This window comes from Felis catus, chromosome D3 (genome assembly GCF_018350175.1).
Source record: "Felis catus isolate Fca126 chromosome D3, F.catus_Fca126_mat1.0, whole genome shotgun sequence".
Taxonomy (NCBI): domain Eukaryota; kingdom Metazoa; phylum Chordata; class Mammalia; order Carnivora; family Felidae; genus Felis; species Felis catus.
This window is the reverse complement of record NC_058379.1, coordinates 75,989,646-76,014,184: the sequence shown is the minus strand read 5'-3', so window position 1 is coordinate 76,014,184 and position 24,539 is coordinate 75,989,646. Positions and strand designations below refer to the sequence as shown.

General features: G+C 43.5%; 1 protein-coding gene and 1 long non-coding RNA gene across 5 annotated transcripts in view; one reads left to right on the top strand and one right to left on the bottom strand.

Moving 5' to 3' along the window:
* Window positions 1-24,539, top strand: part of LOC111557339 — a 243,063-nt gene that overhangs the window by 41,129 nt on the left and 177,395 nt on the right. The window contains exon 3 of one of the 3 annotated variants that reach the window (XR_006588439.1): window positions 13,271-14,761. The exons of the other annotated variants lie outside the window; for them this stretch is intronic. This is a non-coding gene — a long non-coding RNA (uncharacterized LOC111557339). Of the gene's footprint in view, window positions 1-13,270; window positions 14,762-24,539 lie in introns of those variants that run through there. 3 annotated transcript variants of the gene reach the window in all.
* ST8SIA3 (ST8 alpha-N-acetyl-neuraminide alpha-2,8-sialyltransferase 3) lies at window positions 1,361-18,345 on the bottom strand. 2 transcript variants are annotated; one of them, XM_019815338.3, is made up of 4 exons: window positions 17,770-18,345; window positions 16,245-16,367; window positions 13,243-13,800; window positions 1,361-10,662 (listed from the first exon to the last, which is right to left on the bottom strand). In XM_019815338.3, the coding sequence occupies exons 1-4, from the start codon at window positions 17,946-17,948 to the stop codon at window positions 10,380-10,382; spliced, it is 1,143 nt and encodes a 380-aa protein (XP_019670897.1). In that variant the 5' UTR covers window positions 17,949-18,345; the 3' UTR covers window positions 1,361-10,379. The 2 variants fall into 2 exon arrangements, with proteins under 2 accessions (XP_019670897.1, XP_019670898.1); XM_019815339.3 differs by having other exon boundaries at window positions 16,245-16,410; window positions 17,770-17,872.

Sequence of the window (24,539 nt, the reverse complement as noted above, 5' to 3'; positions counted from 1 at the left end):
TATCATTCCCTGTGTCAGTGGGGATATGGGGTAGGGTGGGGGTGGCCATTATTTTTTTTCTCTGTCCCTTACCTGCACCCTTAACATTCCCTGGTGCTGCCCAGGATAAAAGATATTCCCTGGTAACGTGTTGAACTGTTTTGCCAATAAGACATGTACGTTCCTTCAGGATAGGCATTGTGATTTTTTTGCTCATTTTGTATCCTGTTTCTATCCTGCCCAGTGTTGTACATAGTGACCAATGAGGGCTTTCAACTTGAATTAAGGAGCATTGCAGCAGGCCCTTTTGGATGCGACCCTGTTTACTGAAGGCAGAGTCTTTCCGATAATGCTATATTTCACCCTACAGAAGTTCTTGTTTTGTTTGAAATTATAATTAGCCAAGTACAAGAACAGGATGTGCTTTGGTGCATTAATATGCTGAGACATTCTTGATGTTGGAGCATGGATATCAAGTAAAACAATTCCTAGGGCTGTTCATTCATTCAGTCAACAAATACTATTATTCATGGTGCTGAGGTAGCACAGTCAGAGCAGAGTGAGGACTTTTGGTGTCTGTGGTGTAGGCATAAAGATGGGAAGGGAGATAAAAAAGAGAAGTGATACATAGAACTGTATGATGCATTCATCCATCCATCCATCCATCCATCCATGCATCCAACAAATATCAGTTGATAGCCTGCTAAGTTCCCAGAACTATTGTAGGCACTGGGAACATAGTATACTTAAGACAGGCAAAGTTGCCTACTTTGTTGAAGGTAGAGCTTATAACATGGTGGCAGACACAGACAATGAGTTCTTAAATACTATCACTTCAAACAGGGAGAGAAAATGCTATGAAGACAGATAACACTGTGTAAAGGAATGGAGGCTGATGGGGGTATTTGAGAAGGCTCTATGAGAAAGTGCTGAAATGGGGTGAAGAGGCAAGAGAAAGAGCCCTGGGCCAAGAGTCTGGCTGAGATCTCATTTTCACTTCGCCATCGACTGTGCAACATGGGCCAAGTCCCTCAGTGTCCCTCTGTCACCTGATCCTTGCTGAAATAAAATGATGTGTGTGAGTGTATACGCAAGCTTAATGTATTATTATTAATCATATGAAGTCCTCTTGCATCATTTGCATAAAGGGCCAATGGAAAGATGGTGTGTGTGTGTGTGGGGGGGTGCTTTTACTATTTGCTACTCGTTCATGGCTGAAGACAGCTAAGCCCAACCTTTCTGAAAATCTCCAAGGAGAATTCCTTGGAGAATTCCTTAAAACCCAGGGAATGAAAAAAAGGATTCTTCACTGGATGGAGAATGTTCGTGTGTGTGTGGGGAGATGGGGGGGTCTTCCAAATGGGACAGAGACAACCAGCAGTGTTTTCCAATGCACAGTAAAACAGTTTATTTAAAAACAACGCATTCAGTACTGTGTTTGGCACATGAGGCAATGAGGCAGGCACATTCACACTTAACAGGTACACTTGGGGAGCTGTCGAAGCAAATCATTGCATTTTCTTCACAAACTAGTCACAATATACACACAATTACCCCTACAAAAGAAAGATGATCATCCTTGTTCACCAAGAAGGCAGAAGATATTTACATGTTCCTCAGTCCAGCAGGGCTGGCTCCTTTCAGGTCTCCATGGCCCTGTCAGTCTGGCAGCTTGTTTCTGAGGGCAGCTGAGGCTGCCTGTCACAGGAGATGTGAGTCTGATCCTAAGGGCCATGGCTTCTCCCGAAGAGTGAGAGTACTTCTGATGTAGGTGAGAAGGAGTGAAGTCTTCAATGCCAGTGTCTCAGCGTAAGATGGCATTTTCCAAAATAAATGCGTCAAGTGTGTGAGGGGAGGGCTCTGTGGTTATGACAATGGAAGAAGCATTGATTTTCCCTGACACATGCTTCTTGCTCATTTCGTTAATAACTTACATTCACTGTTCTCCCACCTTTGACCTTTCGGTTTCATCATTACTCTGAAAAGAGCTTGGTTGTTCATTCTACATTGGTGTAGCATTCTTTAAAATGAGGCTAAAATGAAGTGGTGAAACCAAGTAGGTTAAGTGAGAGAAGATATCGCAAACATTCTTTCGTCTTGACTTCTGATTTATGCTTTACAGTGGATTGTCAGCCTCCCCCCTACAGAGTGGAGGCAGCATGGTGTGCTGTAGTAGAATCCATGGTTTGGGAGGCCCTGACTCTGATTGCTTTTAACTAGCTGGGCAGATAAGTCACTTCCTATTCTCTGACCGTCAGCTGTCTCATCTCCATGTTGAAGATGTTGATCTGGAATCTAGACCTGAGATAGTGTCTAGATCTGTGAAGTTCTGCTAGGCATGTAGTTGATTCTCCTATGTGAACAAACGATGCTGCATTGTGATGTTTCAATATTTTTGTTTTGTGTCCTTGGAGAATTTCAGCGCTAATTGCTGATGCTTGGTGATTGGATCTCAACTCATCAATAACCCCCTCCCAGGGCTCTTGGCTGTAAGGCTGATTTTCTGTATAATAAGGGCTGAGACCTGGATTTCGAAACATGGTTAAAGAGTGTTTAGACATGGAGACCAATTATTTTAAGTCTTGCAAAATGGTCTAGATTCCAGATATCAGAGGGAAACTTCCCTTTCCTTTTTGTAAGTATTTCAATGACTTTGTTCCACTTCTACACATTGAACAAACCTCTCTCCCATCATCTACCCATTTTTCTAACCTATTTCCCTGGCTAAATATATTTTGGGAGTGACTCATTCCTCAAGGCTGGTTTTACTGTGAATTTGTTCATAATAAGATGGGGCCTTCTGTCAACTCCCTTCTGTTTGTAGCTATGGCCTTATCTCTTTGGTGTCCAGAAAAGAGCCAGGGGATGAAGGTGTATTTTGTGCCCAGGCTACATGCAATTTGTTTTGAATACAGAAAAACATCTGAACATGTACCTGATCCATTTAAAACAAGATGTAGCTTATTCAGTATAGAGAAGCAAGTTCATTTCAATGGCTGTTAAGGAGCACAGAAAACAGAGGGATACCCTGGCCTTTTAAACATAAGATAGACAATGTTCAAGTTGAGTTTCAAACATTTTATAGTCTAGAAACATGTTATAGACCCTGTAGGATATTTTACGACAGCAAGGAAACTAGATTTTGTCCTTTATAATCTAGCTTTGATTTACTACATACAGAATAAAAGCCTATGTCCACTTACTATGTTTGAGGAATTAAATACATTATTTTTCCAGCATTGACTTCCAAAGGATTTAATCAAATTCACCTAAGAACAGGAAAACCTTTAATTTGCAAACAAAGCTTGTTCTGTGGCTCACCAGAGTATTTGATTTCTAAACACTCTGTAAGTAGGAAATTCCCTTACAACCAGTAGGAAGAAGAAGGAAGTTTATAGTACAACTACTTCTCAATGCCCAGGGGATGGTAGTGGCCAAATGTTTGATTTGGTAGGTTTTTTCCGGGTCCCGCCTTACACTAGCATTGCTAAGGGCAAGGTATCACATGATGCCTTCCTCTACAAAGTTTGCCCAGTGGTGTTCTTATTTGTGCTGTTTACAGCCAGTCAGAAACTTTTTGAGGGCAAAGAAAGCCCAGCCGAATGCATACTCAAGCCTTGGGCATGAAGCTTAGCAGGTGTCCCCTACTGGGGTAGAGACACTTGAAGAAAGGAGACTCTCTAAGGGTGGTAGGTCTAGGTAAGCTTACTGGATGTCTGTTCTTCCCTTGCTTCCGTGCAAGTGCTGATTTCTGGATGCTGTGTCAGAAGAATGAGGAGCAAGTGGACAGGGAAAATTAGAGATCTGGGGAAACAGGTAATGGACTATAAGATATGAGAAAAATCAGCCAAACATGGTTTCAACGGGCAGTTAAATTAAAAAATGTTTACCTGGAAATTCATCCTTAGAAATTAGAAAAACCGTGGCTGGTTATCTCTCAAAGTACTGAGTGGTCTGTTGAGAGGTTCCTAAGAGTCACATGGCTAGGAAATATTTTGAACACCTTAGGGTCCTTAGCTTCAAGGACACAATAATATACGAAAAATTAGTAGATCTAACCGAAGTAGAAACGCCTCCTTGCAGGGAGGGGGCACTTGGGAGTTTCTCCAAAGCCACTGCTAGCCTCTCCCATCTGGGACTCACTGACTCAGAAGTTGTTCAGGCAGTGCGGTGCTGGAGCCAGCTCGTATTGGCTCCTGAAAACATGTTTTTACATATTCAGCTGGTTGACATCAAGTTAGTAGCTTGAAACTCTATGCTGACAGTATTTATACCATGGAAATTGGCAAATGCTACAAATCAGGGCCCCACTTTCTCCAGATCCAGTTGTTAAAAGCTGAGCAGCACACTGAAGAGCTACAATCGTCTCTGAGCCCCGTGGAAAGAAAATCACAGGAGCCCTTTAGTATCTCTGATGATTGAAGGCTTTGCATGTGCACAGCTGTCAAAATGAGCCTGGCCCAAACCACGTTAGAATGGTATCACCTTATTCAACAGAGGCTGGCCCACGGCAGCCAGTGCCAACCCGTTCATCTGGTCTTAGAATTTTATACTCAGTTGGTCGTAAAATTTTAACTTCTTGAATTTCCTTTTTTGATTGGTTTCGTTTTAGCCTGAGGATCTTTGTATTTGGGGAATTACCTGTAGGTTGAGAAATCAGACCCCTTTAGGAATATTTTAGGCTCTGGGAATGACATCCAAGTAGAATCTGAATGAACCACTTAACTTCTCTGTTTCTCAGTCTGTCTATCTGTAAAGATGATTGACCTGAGATCTGCCTTTTAGTTTGAAATATAAAAAGTGAAATATGAAGAGCTGGCCTTGGGGTAAAGTATATTAAAGCTATGTCCCTCGCTCTGTCTTCAGGCTTGCGTCCATTCTGACTAAATTAACCAGTTACTATTTGCTTACAAATTAGTGACAGGTCACTTCAGCCAAAACACAACTTGAGTAGTTGAGTCACTAAGACTGTGTCTATATTGCCGGGTATTATGATAACTTTAAGGGACAGATAGGCTACTAATTACATGAGGAGTGATAAGCATTCAGCTACTTTGGTCAAAATGGTATATGTGACTTGGCTATATGTTATTTGTTTCCCAATGCTGGCAACATCAGAATCACCTGGGAATCTTTGTAAGCTTAGCTTATCCCAGCACATTCTGAGTCAAAGGTCTGGTGTGGGGAGGAAGAGTGTTTTAAAGAGCTCCTCACATCATCCAGCTTTGTTTGCTGGTGGATCAGCAGCATAATCCAGGTCCTAACCCCATCACCCCATTGTCATCTTAGATTGGAGTCAGCTTTTCTGCGACAGGCTCTTCCCTATGATTCCGCTGTAATTAACAGCATGAGAACGGGCTTCATTGAGGATAAAACATCTATTAAAACACGTATCTTCAATAATAATAATCACAATAAAAACAGATTTTCAGAAATACTCTCTAATACAATAATGACGTTCTAAAAGTTCTCCCATTTCAAACGTTATATTTATGTGGCAAAGCAATATTTAGTCATTTTGGTCCTTGTCATCAATTCAACTGTGGCCTTGATTAATTGGGCCACAGAGCCCAGTCACATCAGTCAGGTGGCCCAGGGCCACCTAAGTCTCTGGCACTTGTCACGTTCCATCTGGGTTTTTCAGCCACATACACAGCCCCAACTCTCTTTGTAAGCAAAAGGACAGTTCTGTGTATTCAGGGGGAAGTAGAGGCTACACAGATACTTTTGCTTGGTACATTTAAACCATTAGAGGAAAACAATTTAGAGATGCAGATTTATATAGAAAACTGGTCTGTCATTTTGCACATGAAGACGCGGCCCAAATTATTCACTATTATTTACACATCTTCTTAGCATATTGAACTAAATGCAATAATGTAAAGTCTGCTCTTGAAATTACTTACGATGTGGAATGAATTGACAAAAGGTATTCCTTATCTCAACAGGCCCCAGCTGAAAACTATATACATGGAGAAATACAATGAGTGAACCATTTTTTTTTTAGGTTAAATAAATTGATAAAGATTTTTAAAAAGAAGTACATAACTATTCTCAGTATCCAGCTTTTAAATTGTGCATACATATTTCTAAAACAAGGTTTTATAAGTGAATAGAGTCTTGGATAAAATTCCAGCTATCAACTGTGAACTATCAGTAACTAAATTGTGATTTACCAGAATCATGACTTACCAAGTTGGTTTTCTCTTATTTTAGGGGAAGGAGAATATAGGATATTACCCGTGGACTGTTGTATGCCTAGGCAACCATCTCCCTTATTGTTTTGTATTGACAAATAAATACTTTTTGTGGGAGAGGGATGAATTTTCTTCCTTTACAGACTACTTGTTTTCTGTGCCATGAGGACTCCAGACCAAAATCACTTTCTTTTTGTGCCCATCTTCATTAGATGCTGATAAGGAGGAGATGAGGAGTCATACTTTTTCTACTCATTATCCTTGCAATCTTGGGAAATCACTTAGCCTCTCTGCTTCTCCATTTCTCATTTGTAACATCAAGGATTAGGACGAGAGAAACTGAAAGGTTCTTCCATTTCAAATATCCCATGTTTCTACAGTTCTGTCCCTGCTTCCTCTGGCCTCAGGCCACCCTTCTTTGCTGTTTGAGAGTGTCCAAAAATTACTGCTTAGCCCAAAGTCAGAAGGAATGCTCTTCCATTCCTTAGCGTCCCACCAAGTTAGGTTAGTCATGGCGCTCATATTCGTGGATAATTGGAGATCCAGACACAAGGAGGCTGGAGGGACCTCTCACCTTGCATATCCTGGCTGGCAGCCTCATGGTCACATGCCTGACACCAAGGTCACCTGACACCATGGTACAGCAGTCACAGCACTGCTAGGCACACAACACTACTAAACACACAGCACTTTTATAATGGTCAAGGACACTTGCGACCCAGAAGCAAAGGCAGAGGAGCCATAAATGTTTTAATCATCAAATATGGGAAAGATTTCTGGGTGTGGGAGGAATTCTTGGTACCACATTTTAGTCCTGAATCCCCTGGTTTACAATCCCTGCACATGACTCTCAGAACAGCCAATGCAAAACTGAGGGACTGGCATTAAGCAGGTCACTAAATGTTTGTGGGGTATTTTTTCCCCTCTGCGACTGAATTGGTCATTTGTGTTGGTATCGTGTAGACAGCCTTGAGAGCTTTATGGTAAAATTCATTCCAATGGCTGAGGGTGGATTCTGCTGTGAGTATCCTAAAAGATGAAAGGTTCTGATAAAAGGATGCACTTAACCTAGAACCAGCAAAGCAAGGGCAGTGCAAAAGCCAGGGATTTGTATCTGAGTTGAATCAGGAGGGGGAACTCAATAGTCCTGTCTGCCCATTTCACTGCTCTTGACCACACAGGCCAGGGAGTTCCGGTTACTTACACCACTGCCTTTCTAATCAGGACTCAGGGGACCCACCAAGTCTTTTGGTCGCGACAGTGGTTACATAGGTTTGACCTTTGAAACAGTCCTCAAAAACAAAAAGAGATCGTGTATGATCAGCTAGAGGCTGCGTTTCTCTGTGCTGCAACTGTAAGTCAAGGGCACAACTAACAATAGAAGTAACAGTAAAAGCTGCCATTTAGTGAGTGTTTACTACCTGCTGAAAACTGGGGTAGACGCTTTACCCAAATTTTGTATCCAAGTTTTCCAATAGGAGGCATAGAGGCTGTACAGAAAGAATTTATAAGCTATGAGAATTGTGGTTAACCCTATGGCAGGGCTTAAGATTTTCTTCAGAAAAGGGAAGGATGGTGGTCCTTTTGGATCAGTTCCAGGAAGTCCTGCCCGGAAATGGGATAGGCCTGGCTGCTGAGCCCTCTGATTCTAGGAAAGAAGCCCGTTTTGAGTTCTTGTGAAAGCAACAGATGAGACGATACTGGGGGTGGTAAAGTCCTTTCACCCTGAGGTTAAGACGAAGCCGAGAGTGGTGTGAGATGTAAAACGTCTTCCTCAACTTGAAACGACAAAACAACCCCCACTCCTAAAACAGCATTACGATGAGGTCTACTTTAAAAGGTCCACCATAGAACAATTAACCAGTTTTAGGGATTCTGGTCTTTTGCTCTTTTAACCTCCCTGGTTCAACATGTCTACGTATTTATATTTAGTGAAATCTAATGGGCACATTGGGATTAAAACTCCAGAGTCAGGATCTGGCCCATGTAATATTGGCATTAATATCACTCAGCCGCAACCAGATGAACTAAGTGCTTAGGAAGAGCCAACTAGACACTCCTGTCAGTTGTCAATCTCGCAGTGATCCTCGCACAGCACGGCATGAGCGCTGTGGCACTGTCCTCTTGAAAGTGACAGGGAACAAGCATGGGGTGGTGTTGATGCCCACCAGGTTATACCAGTGAATTTAAAACATGTTATTTTATTTTTTTTTTACTACCTCCTCCTCTAATGTCTTTCAAGTATTGAGCTGTGTCAGTGTTTCCCATTTTGAAACATCTATTCCTGTTTCTTCCCATCTCTTTGGATGATTGCCATTTGTACAACATTGTAAGATGTGCCACAGTTAGCAGCAACTCCAAACCTGTATGGTTTTTCTTTCACCAGTTAGTATCTGGATATATGTAAGCTGCTCTGATTAGCTTTCTGAAAACAATTAGAACCAGACATCTCCCCTTTAGGACCAGGAGGCACATGAGCATAAGAAACAACGTCTTTTCTTATTGTATGCGGTTTAATGGGGGGCCTGATTATACCTTCCCAAAGAGGGACAGTGAGCCGATCACTGAGCTACTGCAATTATTCTAAACGGCATTTGTAACATTACAAGCAGTCTAGGATGAGACTTCTGGAAAAGAACAAGCTACCCCACCCAAATGTATTACAAATGTGCTTGACTGGCATTTGGAAAGAAGAAAGAAACTCTTATTAAAATTTAACATCAACTTGGCCAGACTTTGGGCCAAATTGGAAGAACAAAGTGCTGCTCAGTGAAAAGCCCGGGGTGGGAGTGATGTGATTTCTACTTCTAAGGCTGAAATAATAATAATAAAAAAAGACAGAACGGCCAACTAATCCCTTCATGGCAGATCTACACAGCTTAAATTCCAAGGGTTATTTTGTATCAAATCTTGCCATTACCCAATGGCTTTTCCTTATGAAATCCTTAATTTTTAGATATACAGATCTGATTTCAGTGGGAAAAGGGACTATCCAGTGTCTACAATTATCTTGAAGAGAACAAATGGTTCTGAGCGGTGCTGGTGGACACAGTGACACTGAAGATGACCTCACCTCAGCACTATTCCCACGGGGGCCTGTCCTGATCAACCTCCAGTCTTCTACTTTGCTGCAACTCTGCTGGCTTTCAAAGACCAGGTGTCTCTGAATGGGCACCATGGTTACAACGCTCTAGGGTATATGGGGATTCCATAACAACTTCTAAGTATTTTTCTTCCTTTTCCTCTCTGTGTCCCAGGATCTTAAGCTGACTCATTGCCTCTATATTCTGAGAGAATGCCCAACCCAGCTCTTGGGTTGGGATTGTGGGACGCACTAAACTCAGGCTGGCATGCCCTCACAGATGTGGCGATAGAATGATCTGCCACAATAGCATTCGTGTCAAGAGATGCAGTGTCACCCATGACATTCATTTTCTTTGTGATAGTGAAAGATGCCATTCAGCACAGAGGGGCCACTCTGCTGTCGAATGACGGCAGGGGCTAGTGAGAACTTTGTAAGAGGCATTTCTTATAACAGTAGTCATAAGGGGATCCATCATCATTTGGTCAGCTTGTCACGAAACAGCAAAGTTACCCAGAGCCTTGAACACATCAAGCAAGTACAGATGCAACACATACAAGCAAAGCTAATTTAATATGATTCCTAGCAAATTATTAAACTCCACAGTGGTGGGGCGAGGGATTGTAGGGAAGAGATTGAGAACAACAGCGAGAAATAGAGAGAGTGAGAGATGAGATACGCAAATGGTTTTTTTGTTTCCATTTTGAAGAGTCTGATCCCACCCAGGCAAAACTGAAATCCTGCCCAAATTGGCCAGAGGCCTGTGACAATGAGGACTGTATCTCAAAGCTGCAGCAATGACAGCTCCCGTCCTCATAAAAAAATGGGAGGCAGTTTATTATCAAAATACAAACACTAAAATACTTCCGACCATTTCGTTAGCAGCATGGTTCCCAATGCGACATTCCCTTTATCAATCAAGTTTACATCATGTGGCTTCAATTCGTTTGTCTTGCCAAGACTCTTAAGAGAGCAGGTGCAAAAAGAGGGAGAGAAGAGATCTTTCCTTTTAAGCGGCAGACAGTCTTTATAAGGAATTCTCTAGGGTTCTATTCTGAAGACTATTCCGTTTGATTTGGGGCACTTTTCAAATGGCCATTTGGCACTTTCTGTTCAGAGTCTTAGGCACAGTGTGACAGAGTCAGCTTGGTGAGCCCTTCCCCATGCATTCGGTACAGCAGCTGAAACTCGGCAGGCAGCTGGTGTGACTCCTGCCACTTGGTGGTAAATTTGGTCCCTTTTTTGTCATAATAATGGTATGGAAGATCTTCCCTTGTGTTGGGGTCAAATCCAAAAGGCCAAAATCCATACAAGTGGATCTCTTCACACATCGCTGATGCAAGGGTGTACATGAGAATACCTGTGCTCAGCCGTTTGGGTGACAAATGTTTGTTTTTCCAGTACCTGTGGAACAGTAAGTACATGTGGATTCAGAAGCCAGTGTTGGTTTCAGGCAAATAGGTCAACATGACTGGGCCAGGAGATGGATTGGTACCTGGATTTGCCTTTTTTAAAGTAGCATTTGCTTTGAGTCTATCTTTTAGAACACCTCTGGGCAGGACCGGCTACATAATTTGTGAGACCCAGTACGGGACGAAAATGTGGGCCCTTCTTTCAAAAATCACTGACTTTCCAGAGGGCGATAGCAGGGCATTAAACCAAGTGCCAGCCCTCCTGAGCACAGCTCCTGTGTGACCGCACAGGTTATACATCGCGTGACACCAGCCCCGCCTCTTGGCTGTGCTAAGGAGTGGTGGCCCTGACTCAGTGGTGACACCGCAGAAGGCCAGAAGCAATGGGAATGACTATGCCCCTGTGTCACCTTCTTATCCAAATCTAGAGGTTGGTTAAATGCTTCTTCTTTGGTCTGGAGAGATTGTGGGCCTTATTTTTCTGTAGCTTCTTGTAAAAAAAAATCATATTCCCTGTTCCTTTGTTTTCTACCTAGGGTTCCTAGGGGTTCCCTTCTTTAGCATGCCAGAACCCAAGAAAAGCATTTAAACACTTTCTGAATTAAAAAAAAAAAGCTAAATTATGGCTGTTTTTCCTTCCATATTGAAACAGTAGTTTGAAGCCTTCCTACCTATACTACCAAATATTCAAGACTGCTAGGGAGTGAGTTTGTGTGTGTGTGTGTGTGTGTGTGTGTGTGTGTGTGTATCATTTGCTGTGTAGGCAAAGTTAAACTGTTTATGAATCAGGTTTCCTCGGACTGTATTTCCCTTGAGTTTTCATTGAACCAATGTATTTGGTTCAAGCCTGAGTGGCTGTGAAGCATTATGGCTAACTCCGTGGCCTTTCTGAAAAGCTAGGGGCAGGGTAGGCCACACAGGCCAATTTCCTGAAGCTTCTAAGCACGTATAGTTCCTTCTTTACTACTTGCAAGCTTCACAGACCTTTCCCCATTCCAGTTGAAATGTAACAGTTTAGTCTTGGTTTTCTTACTAAGGAGTTAGAATGACTTCTGACAATTCCTTTGGTATGGCTGAACTTAAGTAAAGTAAGGCAGGAGCAAAATGATGAGGTCAAAAGTCCACAGGAGGACAGGTTGGTGGGAGGCATGGCTTCTAATTCTGATTTTGCCCATTTGGGGCAGTGACATTGGGTGGTAAATAATTCCTTTTCTTTGTACCTCAGTTGACTCATCTTTAAACAAGAGTTGGGCTACCTAACCTCTCGAAAAGATGACCATACATCTTGGGAAGGTGGGATAGTCTCAATTTTTGTTTGTTATCCTGTTGTTATTAATAGTACCCTCTTTCTCTTAAAGACAGAGCTCCAGTTTGGACTATATATTATGGTGTCACCCTACCTGTTAGATACATACTACTTTATTAGATGATGATTCTTCCTTCTATCAGAGGTAACCTAAACAGACATTAAGTTTGGTAGACTTCAGAGGACTACAGGATGGGAATAATATACTATGGGATAAACGTCTTTAGAATTCTCTGGTTACCTGTCCTCCCAGAACCCGCTTTAACTTGTAGGACTATCCAGACAGTATGTTAGGACATGGAGGCTACTTGCTCAGGGGAAATTAGAGTTAAGGCAGTTTCCTCAGATGATTTTAAAAAAATCCTACAACTAATTTTGCTTTATAAAATGCCCTGGACTAGTGGCTCCCAATTTTGACTGCATATTAGAATCATCTAGGAGTTATTAAGAAAAACAGGTACCGGGCCCTTCCCCTCCCCTGCCAGATAAATTACATTAGAATCCCTTGAAGTAGAGCCCAGGCAACAGTAGTTTTAAAAGTTCTCCAGGTGATTCTAATGTACAGCCAGCATTAAGACTCAACAGACCAGACAAAAATATTGCATTTCTGATCAATCTCTCTATCAAATTATGAGGGATAACAGCAAGCTCATAAAATATCTTTCACATGTTTCGGCACTGAAATCCCAAATTTTAAAGGCCAATTATGCAATTTATGCTTTCCTTAAGTGGTTTTCTAATCTTGGACATTGACAAAACACCCACATATAAAATCAAAAGGAACATTCTAAGTCAATTGCATCTTGACTTGGTTTGTCTAATTCAGCCATTGGCATGATTGGGACATAGCTCTCCATTAAAGACAATTCTTGATTTTTGATGATTTGCTTGGTTTGTCTGATTCAGCCATTGGCATGATTGGGACATAGCTCTCCATTAAAGACAATTTTTGATTTTTGATGATTTCCATGACTGCCTGTTAGGCTTACCACCAAGGGAGGGGACAGGGATTAGAGAGGGCAGACTGACGAAACACCAGTCCCCCCTCCCCCATATAGCACTTTGTTACCAGCTGGAAGTAGGAGAGGAGATTGAACTTCTTACTGAGAATGATTCATTCTTTCATTACAAAAACATAAGAGTTTGCCTCAAAGTTCTAAGCTAACCACAACAAGTAACTAATCAGATACCTCCCACCCCCAAGAGATTACAATATTGATTTGCCATCTGGTGGGGTAAGACTTAAAGGCAATAAAATATACACACCTGTTGACATGTTGCATTATATTTCCAGGCCAAGCCAATTGGACCTTTAACTGACCTCTGTGTTCAACAAAAAAGTCAACTAATGTCCTGGTAACAGTTGCTGAAGTGTGGAAGAAAAATGCAGGGATCCAAAGAATGGCCCCATCGAGCTTTTTTAAACTCAGGAAAAAGTTGTTACGGTCCTGAATGGTCAAAAGATTGTTGTAATATTTTTCCAGAATGCTGGGGTTGAAGGTGGTAAGGTTGGTTTTCCTTCCAACATCTCTTTGGAAAGCCTCCGTAGGGGCAAAATTGCAACGGAAAACAAAATCTGACTTATCTATTTCTTGTCCACACCGGCTCCCTGTCAGGATCCCACTATTTCCAACCACAGCACAAATATTAAAATGCTTATTCACAATGGGTGACACATCTGGAAGCAGTGATCGGAAGTTATTGCTAATAGAGAAAACATATTTATGGCTGGAATAATCATAGTGCATCAGTTGTCCGATCCGAACACTATTCTTGGTCAAAGAAAAATTTTTTATTACATCGACATGCTGAAGAATTTCTTGCCTAAAATGAAAAGAAATTCATTAAATGCATCCCATTCAAAAGAATTGATTTTCCATCTTATGTCTTATGCTGCCATTTCATTCAGACAAGAATCGTAGGCCCATTGTATCTAAGAAAGATTATACATTCATAATAATTGCGGTCATTGCGGGAAAGACTGCTTCAGAATCTACAGAGGTGTTAATTTCCCAATCAAGTTCTGGATGTAATCCTTCAAGGCTTATAAATGTTGTCACTTACAGTTTTAGCTGGCATTCTTTGGTTTTCTGCTCTATGTGAGAAGTATATTTGATCAAGGAGGAGGCATGATCATAGGAGGTCAAACTATGTCAGAAAATACAGGGAGACAATTTACACAGGCTCCAAAGAGCTCACGTTAATTCACAAACATTGGTGACTTAGAGTTTGTAACCAGGTACTGTTTGTTTGCTATTGGACTGCAGCGTTCAAGGAATATCAAATATCACTGGTATCCAAATAAGAGCCAAATAGATACGAGTCAGTATCATACTATCTATTATTGAAATATGGAAATGGTAACAATAGTGAATGTAGTTGCGTATTTAATAGAAATGAGATGATAATCTCATTAAGGTCCTTTGAATAATGAAACAGGAATGTTTTTATACTTGATTATATAGAAACACAATTTAGTTGGAGGAACTTAATCCTTAGAAAAACAGGCTATCGTGAATCCTGAAAATGTGTGTACATTCTAAGAATTCAGAGGATAAACAAGGCAAGGATGATACTTAGCATTAATTTCAGGTTGCTCTCATGTTGAGCTTTAAGTAAAATGAAGTATTTCCTCTTAGAGTTTCAGCTATTTAAAATATTTATGAGAGACCAGTAACATGTTACTTTGCTACTAGATTCTCTAATTCTAAGAAATCACATTGTAAATTTCCTATGTCTTTTGCCTAAAAAAAAATAGGATTGAAACTAAATGCTTTGCATATCATCACTTTAACTGGAATTTTATTTAAAAAAAACACTTCATTTGTCAAAATATAAAGCAACATAAACTGAACGCTTTAATCTAAAATTTCCAGAGTTACCCATACTGTTCTTTACAAGCTAGTCTTTACCTGTTATAAAGGTAAAGTAAATTTAAAATGATACTGGGAAAATTAATTAAAGTTTACCTAATAAGTGGATTGAAAGGAGGGAAGTTTTGAGAAGGAAATATTGTTCTGACTGGTCATTTGGGTCACATGGCCCAGCGTGGGAAGATAATCTTTACTATGTTAGAAATATGTCTTGGGAAAGGTATAATGTGTTCTACCATGAAAGTTTTCTGGTTTGTCTATAAAATTAATATTGGACTAAAAACCCAATAGTTTTTTTAAGGTACTTCTATGGTTTAGAATTTATCAAATATTGCCATTGAACTAATTTCTAATTGAACAGTGTTTTAAAATTTTTATTCATAATCACATGACTATATCAGCTTTTCATGACACCATAGATATCTACTGAATTGGTTTTAATTCTGTCACTCAAAATAAAAAAGGGTGCAGAAACTAGAAATGCTATGACAAAACACAGCTCCCTAAATGAGTGGTAAAATGATCATTTGTAAAATAAATATTCACACCCCTAATGAATACACTAGATGGCTCACATTCCATTTAGTAGCATAATAATCCCACCAAAAAGGAAGGAGTAATGACTTATCAGGGGTTGCTAAGAGTAGACCAGAATCACTCAGGATAATAAATTTGAATAAATCTCATCCTTCTTCCCCACCACACACACACACACACACACACACACACACACACACACTCCCTCATGTATAAACCAGGCTGTTACAAGACAACAACCTGTAAAAATGATGTTGGGTAGCTTTTACAATGTATTAAGGGCTGTAAAGGTTTAATGAAAACAAATAGGCAAAACCAGAACAAAACCATACTTAAATACCTGCATATATTTGGGCCAAGATTTTGACTAGTAATTGATAAGCGCAGATTATAGTATTTTCTGTGTGTTTCAGTGTAAGACAATTCTATTTTATTTCATTTTTAAACATTTTTCTCAGTGGGAGAATGAAAATGCATTATTAGATGGTCTTTATGCAATTGTTTTTGTTGTTTTTGTTTTGTTTTTTTTTTTAGTAGATGGCTTTGGCAGTGTTACCCATGCATGTTAACTATAAATCATTGTGCTCAATTAAGCCCAAGTTAGGGAGCATATTGGAAATATCTTTTTCCTTCCCATTCAAATTGGTCTTCTTGATGTTTTCTTTTTTTATGAGAGGGCACTACATACATAAAAAAGAGTTACCAATCAGCCTTTGTGTAGTCAGGCCTAGAAGACAATGCAAATAACACCTCCGGTGGGGGATAGATTTTTGTTGTTTTGGAGTATTTTGTTTTGTTTTGTTTTGTTTGAAGTCCAGAATTCAAAAACACCTTTCGGATCTTTTCCCCCTATCCTACCTTTGATGTAAAAACGCTGTCCGATTAAATGTCCACTTAGAAGGTTTCTCTTGGAGTTCGTGGGTCAGAGAATTCGTAATGGGCACAAATGACGGATCTAGAAACTTCAGCGCAAATTGTGACCTGGAGAGGAGCATGAGTACACAGACAAACGTGCTGGCCTCAGCTGGGGGAAGCCAACGTAGCCATTAAAGTCCAGGCGGCTGGGGGCGGCGCGCGCGTGTGGGGTGAGGGGTGCACCTGGCACACGCACTGGCTCCATCCCGCCCCAGAGCCCCTCTCATTTGGCCCACTCCCTGCTCCCACACACACCCGGGGGGAAGAAGGAAAAGTAGGGAAATCCGCCTCCATTGTCCATCCCTCCGGGTGCGGGAGAGACCATAAAATGGCCGTCTCGCGGAGAGCAGGGCGGGAGCCCGGCGCACTGCTGGAGCCAGATGCGCCGTGAGGACCAAGGAGTCAGCACCGCGGACAGCGGCCGCGCCTCCGCTATTCCGACCCGCGACGCCCCGGCTGTCCGGGTGAATTGATTTTTGGAGAAAGGGCAGAGGAAACCGGAGTCCCAGGGGAAGACTGGGGGTGGCTCCTGCCTTAACCTCTTACTTCCCGAGCCGAGTCTGATTCCACTCCCTATCCCCTAACTGGGGACCCCGGAGGCCGCAGGGCAGCTCCACTCTTCTGCCCAGGTGGGGCTTCTCTACGTTCCGCACCTCTGGCCCGCTTGGACCACAGCTTGCAGTTTGTATTTGCCACCTGCCCCTCGGGCGGTCCTCCTGGAAGAGCCCCTGAGGGTCACAGGTAGAGGCAGGGGTTCCCGAGGAGCTGCGCCAAGCTGCGCCTGGCCCCTTCCCTGTCCAGCCTCTCGCCCGGCGGCGACTTGGACCAGGGGCGAGGGTAGGCGGCCCTTAGGAGGCTCGCTTCCCGCAGAGGGCGGAGGAATTGCAGAAATCCCGGAAAGGGGGCGGGGGGCGGTGGTGGCAGCAGTGGGGAAAGGATCGAGGTAAAATACCCCAGGGGCTTCAGAACAGACCCGCGCATCATTTGATGGGGTGGGGCGTGACGGAGAGGAGTGAGCACAGCGCTCGGGGAGTCCGGCGCCTGCGCCATTAAATCGCCCTGGACCGCCCGGAGCCCGGCCGCGGAGTCTGCGGACGCCGCACCGGGAAGGCGCTCACCTCACGCACATCCATCTCCCGGTTCACCGCCCCCTCCCACACACACTCATTGCCTCTCCCTCCATCATCATTCTCCTTAAACCCTCCCCCCATTTTTGAAATGGGGGAAGGGATGCAGAGGAAGAATACGAGAAATGCAATCACATTGATTAGGACAACGGCTTTTAGGGGCTTCGGGTTCAAATAAATAAAGGAAGGGGGAAGGGAGAATCAGAAAGAGGAGTGGAAGGACCACGCAGTCATCTTGCCCAAAGTGTCTCGGAGAAGCCAAAACACCCCCCTGTCATTCCCCCCCCCCCCAATAAACCAGATACCCGAGGGCGCTCAAATAGAGAGAGGCCCGCACTCACCGGAATCCCGCGTGGAACATGTACATTCGGGGCGCCCCCGGGTTGGCGTACTTGGGAGTGGTGAAGATGTTCTCCTTTTTCAGGGACACGTAGCTGATGAGCGATAAAATCAGCAGGGCGACGCTGAGCATGACCAGTCCCAGCACACTGGCGACCCGGGCCATTTTGCAATTTCTCATCCCGGGCTGGGCTGGGATCAGGGGAAGCAGGGAAATCGGTCCATTGAGCGGCCAGCAGCTCGCTGGCGTGTCAGTGTGTGCGTGTGTGTGTGTTCGCCCGCGCGTGTCAGCGTGTGTGGCGGGGGAGGGGGACCGGGCAGGGGAGCCGCGGAGGCCCGGGAGGTGGGGAAGGGCAGGAGCCCCAGAGAGAAGCCGACCCCCAAGGCAGGGCCGAGCGGGGCCAGGAGGCTGGGCAGGAAGATGGAGGGCCTGCGCGGCGGCGTGGCGATGGAACGCGCCGCGCTGTGCGTCCCCGGCCGCCGGCTGAGGCTCCCCCGCGCGTTTCCAGCTAGGCTGCCATCTCCTCCGCCGCCTGTAAGATAAATGTGATTGGAATAACGTTACAGTTCGATCTAAGCACAGGATTTAATTAATGAACTCTAATCTCCCAAATAAGCGGGGGGAGGGGCCGGAGAGGGGAGGGGGAAAGAGGGGTGGCAGAGGGAGGGGAATTGAGGCTGGAAGGCTGCCGCCCACGTCAGTGGGCTTCCCGGCTGAGGGTTCGCGCGGGGAGGTGGCTGGGGCGACACAGAAGCCCAAACTTGGTTAAACGGACCGTTCATTACTTTATAAATATGATGCAGGATAGGGTGATAACCAACTGGATTTGCTGCCTTGGAGGTTACACACCAACTGCGTGCTTCTCCTAGATGCAGGGAGAGTAGTTTTAGGAAGATAGACATTTAAAAGCTTCTCTCCTCACCACTGAGGCACCACCCTGAGCCCCACGGGGTAGCATGCGTCCTAGCACCCCAGCGCCCCCGCAAAGAAGCCCTGAGAGCAGCTGGCCCAGTTTGGCTTGTGAGCGCTTAAAACCTCCCTAGAAATTTCCAGAACCTCTCCCCTATCCGCTTCCTTTGCCCACCGCATGCATTGCTTCTCCCTGAAAGGTGGGCAGTGCCCAGCACAGCGGTGAGGTGAGCTGTGGGTTGGGGGGGGGGGGGCTGGTTTCTCCCTCCCTGTCCGTGTCTCAGCACATGGCAGGTGGTCAGCTAGGCTGTGTTCCTGAGTTGACCAGGAGCAATTCCCCTGATTTAACTCTTCATTGCCCACTTTCCTGATCCATCCCTGGGGCCAGGTCTTGGGGATGGGCCACCTAACTTAGTCCTGCTTGGTCCAGAAGCATTTACAAACTACTTTATAAATACATAGAACTCACCTTTGAAGGAGTCCAAGAACCAGGTAAGAGTGGCTGCCTCTGGGGGTGGAAGGAAAGCTCACTGCCTAACGTTTTATATTGCGTGACCTTCCATTTATTTTAGAATATTCATGTGTTGCCCGTTATAACATTCATTGGAAATAAAAATTAATCCGTTTTCAGTGAGGCTGCTGGACACTCAGAGGCAACCCACCTATTTCTTTAGCTCTGGTCTTTGCAATCAACTTGTGGCTTCTTCCACCCTAGTCTCACCCTTGGACTGGTCCTCCCAGCTGATTGGACTGGCCAGTGAGCACTAATGAAGGAAGCTGGAGGTGAGAAATTGTCCTCCGAGAACCTTTTCCAATAAAGCAAATTGACACTTTCCGAAGTTTTTATGATTTCTTTCTCTCCTGAACTTCTTGCCTTATGGACTTCGGTGGGCCTGATGATATGTCTGTCTGTGGACCTCACATTCCTTACAGGGGTGAACCCCTGGACTGTTAACTCCTGCAGAGCCAGGGGCCATGTCTTCTTCCCCGCTGTTTGCACATACTGTCTGGCAATTGTCCCATGTAGAGGGTATGCTTAATAAATGTTTGAGAACTGAGTGAGGTCCCTTGGAAAAACATCTCTGCCTGGTTGTGGACAGAGGCACGCAGAATGCAAGTGTCTGTTTCCAGTGAATGACAAGGGGAGTTGTTCAGTTTGTACCCACTGAAGACATTTTATACCAAAATCTAAAAATGTGGGCCAAGAAGACACAAATAATCTTCTTTTTCTCATGGGGCTTACATTATTTAAAAAATGTTAGAAAGGCCTGCACATCTATATGATGAATACTGGAATGATATTTTTTGAATAATTACTATGGTTTCTTTTAAAGAGAAGACCATATGAATCTAGCGTAAAATGCCAAAAGGAGTAAGATCGTGTCTTAGAGAGCTATCTAAGAATTACACATGTTGGAAAAACTCTTCTTGAACACGGAGTCAGGGGAACATGCTACAGAGCTCAGAGTAATGGTTACACTTTCAGGCTCTGAAGCCAGCAGACCTGACTTCAAAAGCTCACTCTGGCACCCACAGCTATGTGACCTTGGGTAAGTTATCAGCCTCTCTGTGTCCCAGGCTCCTCACCTGCAGAACCAGGAATTGGGGGAAGATTACACGAGACATGTAAAGGCCTTGGCAGAGCTCTGGGTCTTTATTAAGCTGTCAATAAATACGAGCTGAACAGCTTGCACAAGTTTTCAGTGTCTTTCTCTGGCCCCATAAACGACCCACGACAGAGTGCATGGGAAGGGATGTACTTGGTGAGGCATTTTCCTACAGAAAATGGCAAGGATCAAGAAGCTCTTTTGGTTTTCTTTATAAAAGAACATAAGAGGCTTTCCTGGGACATATGATACAGACTCATTCCACCTGGATTTAAAAATTGATATATTGCTTATGTTTAGCATACCTTTGTGAACTTTCTGAAGGAAGTCCTAGGAGGATGATCCCCAGATTGCATACGGGTCACTGAAAGTCATATGATGTAAAGGAACCAACTTAGCCAGAAAAGAAACCAGCAGGCGGGAATCCTGTGCCAGGCCTAGAGGTGGAAATGACAATTACCAGCGGGAAAATTTCTGGGGATGGTGCTTCACAGAGTGACTACAGTACTAGATATGGGATTTTTTTTCAAGCCTGGGATGATAGCTACTTAATAAATTAAAAAAATAGTGAGGACATTTTTGTAGAGTATCACCTAACAAATTTCATTAGAAATGAGATCTATCTGGGAGAACAGGAGGGTGAAAACAAGAAATACAGAAATGAAAGACCTCTCTGACTTCTGTTTCCTAGGGGAGCTGTTATTTTGGACACAAGTATTTCCCTCTCCTACCTCCGTGAGTAAGCACCTTTTGCAAACATGTCTCTGGGGCCCTGTCTAGGTCCTCACCAACTCATACCTACCAAGAGTAGCTTCCAGGCGTTTTGGTTGGGAAACCTGGGAAGGATGATGTCTTTTGTAAGAAAGAGCTTCATTCATTTCTTTATTTCTGTTTTCTTTCATCAATTCATTAAATAAAATGTGTTGGTTGTCAGACACCTGGCCGGACAGATAAAGGGTTATAAAATCGTCCTTGGCCTCCTAATGCTTATGGTCTTGTGGGAGAGAGATCAGCCAGCATAATGGCAGTATCGTGTGAGTGGGCACTCGGGTGGCTCCATGGAGTAGGCGTCCTGCCAGTACTACGGAGAGCTCGACAACAGAGGGGTGATGGGAGAGGCGGAGAATAAACTGTGACAGGTTGTCAGGGTTCTTCGTGGAGGGCAACATCTGAGCTGGGCTTTAAAGTGTGAGTATGATTCATTAGGTAAAGAGGTTAAAAAAGGACATTCCAAGTAGAGGGGTGAGGAGGAGGTAGGGAAGATTAATTATGGTGGGCTTGACTAACAACAAGAGATGTGAGGTGACTGCCACAAAAGAAGAGCCCAGAAAGGGAGTGAGGGCCAGACTGGATGACGTGCTAAGGAGTTGGCTGTGTCCTTGGCAGCTCCAGTCACAACTGCCCAGCGTTTAAGAGAGGAATGGCTCAATCTAATTTGCACCGACTAGTGCAGGAGCAGCTGGAGGCAGGCCCATGGGGAGATGGGAACAGCAGCTGCTCATGTGGACATCAGCTGATATATTCTGTCCATGTGCCAGAAGCACCAGTGTGCCTTAATTTATCAATGAACCAATTGACCATTTTCTGTTATGAGACACTCACTCCTGAGGAAGGCACCAGGGAGTTGACTTTTGGAAGGGCAAGTGACCCCTCCTGGATGACATGGAGATCATAGTCCAGGGAGCTCGGGGACAGTCCACTGGGAAACTGCTCTTTGGCCACATGTGACCGGAGTTCTTTCTGCACATTATTGCTTGACTTCTTAGTTCCTAGTGGGTCTAACAGTGGCCACAGGGGAAAGATTTGGGGACTCTGGAGGTTTCTACCTCTTATTTTCCCTTAAAAGATAAATACTTTATGAGCTCAGGGGTGGGAAAGCCACTGTAGTCAAAGAAAGCTTCTCAAAAGCCCTCAGATGGAACTGAGACTAGAAAGATGCATGGGGATTTCCAGAGGCGGAGATGGCAGGAGAGGGCAGGGCAGGGCCAACCAGGCTGAACAAAGACGTGGAGGAAGAAGAGGGAAAGGCATGTCGGGGCCAGCGAATAGATAAGCCCACTTGGAGTAAAGTGAAAACAGCCAAGATGTAGAGAGCACTTCTTATGTACCAGGAGTCTTTTATACCTAATCTGTAATCTTCACCCAGATCTGGAGAGGAAGGTATAATTATTTTCACTGCATAGTTGAAGAAACTGATGGACATGATCTTGCTCAAGACAAATCCTCTTTGACTCTAAAGCCCACCCTACCCACTATTCCAAACTGCTTGGAAGTGGTTCCTGAGACAGAGTTGGAAATGTGTGCAGCCCTGGGAAATCTGAAAGCATCATTCTTTGAGAGTGAGAATCAGTTAATACTGATGAGGAGGGAGAGGAGAAGAAGGGGGAGGGAGATGATGTCATATAACATTCATTGCACACCTACTATGTTTTGGGTATTACCCTAGGCATTTTAACAACTGATCTCATTTAATCTCTATTCCATCCCTATGAGGATGGAGAGAGAATGAAGAAACTGAGGCCCAGAGAGGTTAATAACTTGCTCAGGTCACACAACTAGTGTGTTACAGAAGAAGATTGGACTCTATTGGTATTCCAGAGCTCAGAGGAAGAAGGGTTTTAACTCTCTCTCTTGGTCATTGTATCTCAGGGTTACTAAGGAAGAGAGTACGTAGCCTCTTTGAAAAAGCCATTTAATCATAAAGGTGCAGTGCCAGAGCAACAAGGAAACAACCCGAATGATTCATCTGAGGACCAGTGGCTACTCTGGGGCTGGAGGAAGGTTGGGTAAGGTTGGAGCCTGGGGACAGAGTGCCGGCCATCCTGTGGGGTTAGCCAGGAGACAGCATCTTACTTTCATTGTATCCTTGAGTGCCAGCAAACCAATCAGCACAACTAATGCTCAGTTTGGAAAGAAGGCAGGGAACGTCTCTGCTGTACGGAATACCCGAAGTCCAGAGTAGGGAGAAGTTTGGTCTCTGGTACAGATTGCAGAGAAAGATGATATACCTCAACTAGGGTAGATGAGTTAAATTACCTATTGAAGAGACCATGTTTAATGAGGTTAAGTAGTTAGATCAAGCTAGACTGATATTAATACATGAACATAGTACAAAATATAAAGCACGCGAGGGATGCAGTGGGAACAGTAAAACTCCCTCCTCCCACCTTATCTCCTTAGAGACAGCCACTGTTGCCGTCCGGAGATGCTCTATGCATTCAAAAGCATGTGAGTATTAATTTTTAAACGTAAATGCTGAGACCAGTTTAAAATGATATTTATTTCATGGCTTTTGTCTGCATTTTACAAAAGACATTTTGCATAAAATTTTAACATTTCAGATGTTTGCAATGATTACCTTTTCTAGAAGCTGAGGAATTACTCATTTTGCGCCTACAGACGAATGCTTCTCTTAAAGCTCAGTGAAGCGGCTCTATGTGAAAGGAATATAAGAACTTCAAATAGCCCTTTCTTCATTGAATAAATAAAATATATTTGGAAAGCCGTCTTAAGACTTTTTGTGATCCAGTCCCTAGGAAATGGTTTGGAAGGAGCTATTATGTTCAATTGTGTTAATCTCCTGGGTCCTTGCATAGAATTTCCACCTTTTAAATGTTTTCAGCGATTACCTCTTCTAGAAGCTCAGGTATTATACTTAAGAAGCTACTTGAAAAATAATCTTACAGTTAACTTTTAAGCTATTCTTATGTCTATTGTGTCTTTTTATTGCACTCACTGTGGGCATAAGAAATCACCCACGGTTAGAGCCGCCACAATAACATTACTGGCATACCATTAGGGGAGGTGTTTTAAAAAGAAATCTAATTTTAGCCTTCATCTTGAGTTTTGGGGCAGTTTTTGTTCCTTATGCTTCTAAAACTGTAATTGTCAACAGCCTATCTTTGAGAGCAGGAGAAAAAAAACACTGTTTTGTTTGTACATTATTATAACAAAAGCTGGTAAAAATTTCCTCGTAATTATTAAAAATGCACGACTACTTGCTGATTTATTGATAGGTGCGGCTTCCACAGAGGAAATGGTAGGGATTGTTGATGGATGGATTTCTAAGTACCCTCCTCTCTCAGTTCTGGACCCCTAGTCCCAATTATAAGCACACACCCCTAGCTGAGATTTCTTATTTTATGTTCATAGGAAATTCACAGAGATAAGAGGTTGCTGGGCTTCTCGATATTGAAAAATCCAGTCTCAGTAGGGGCAGTGGGGGAGGAGACTGAGCTACAACATGTTTTATGTT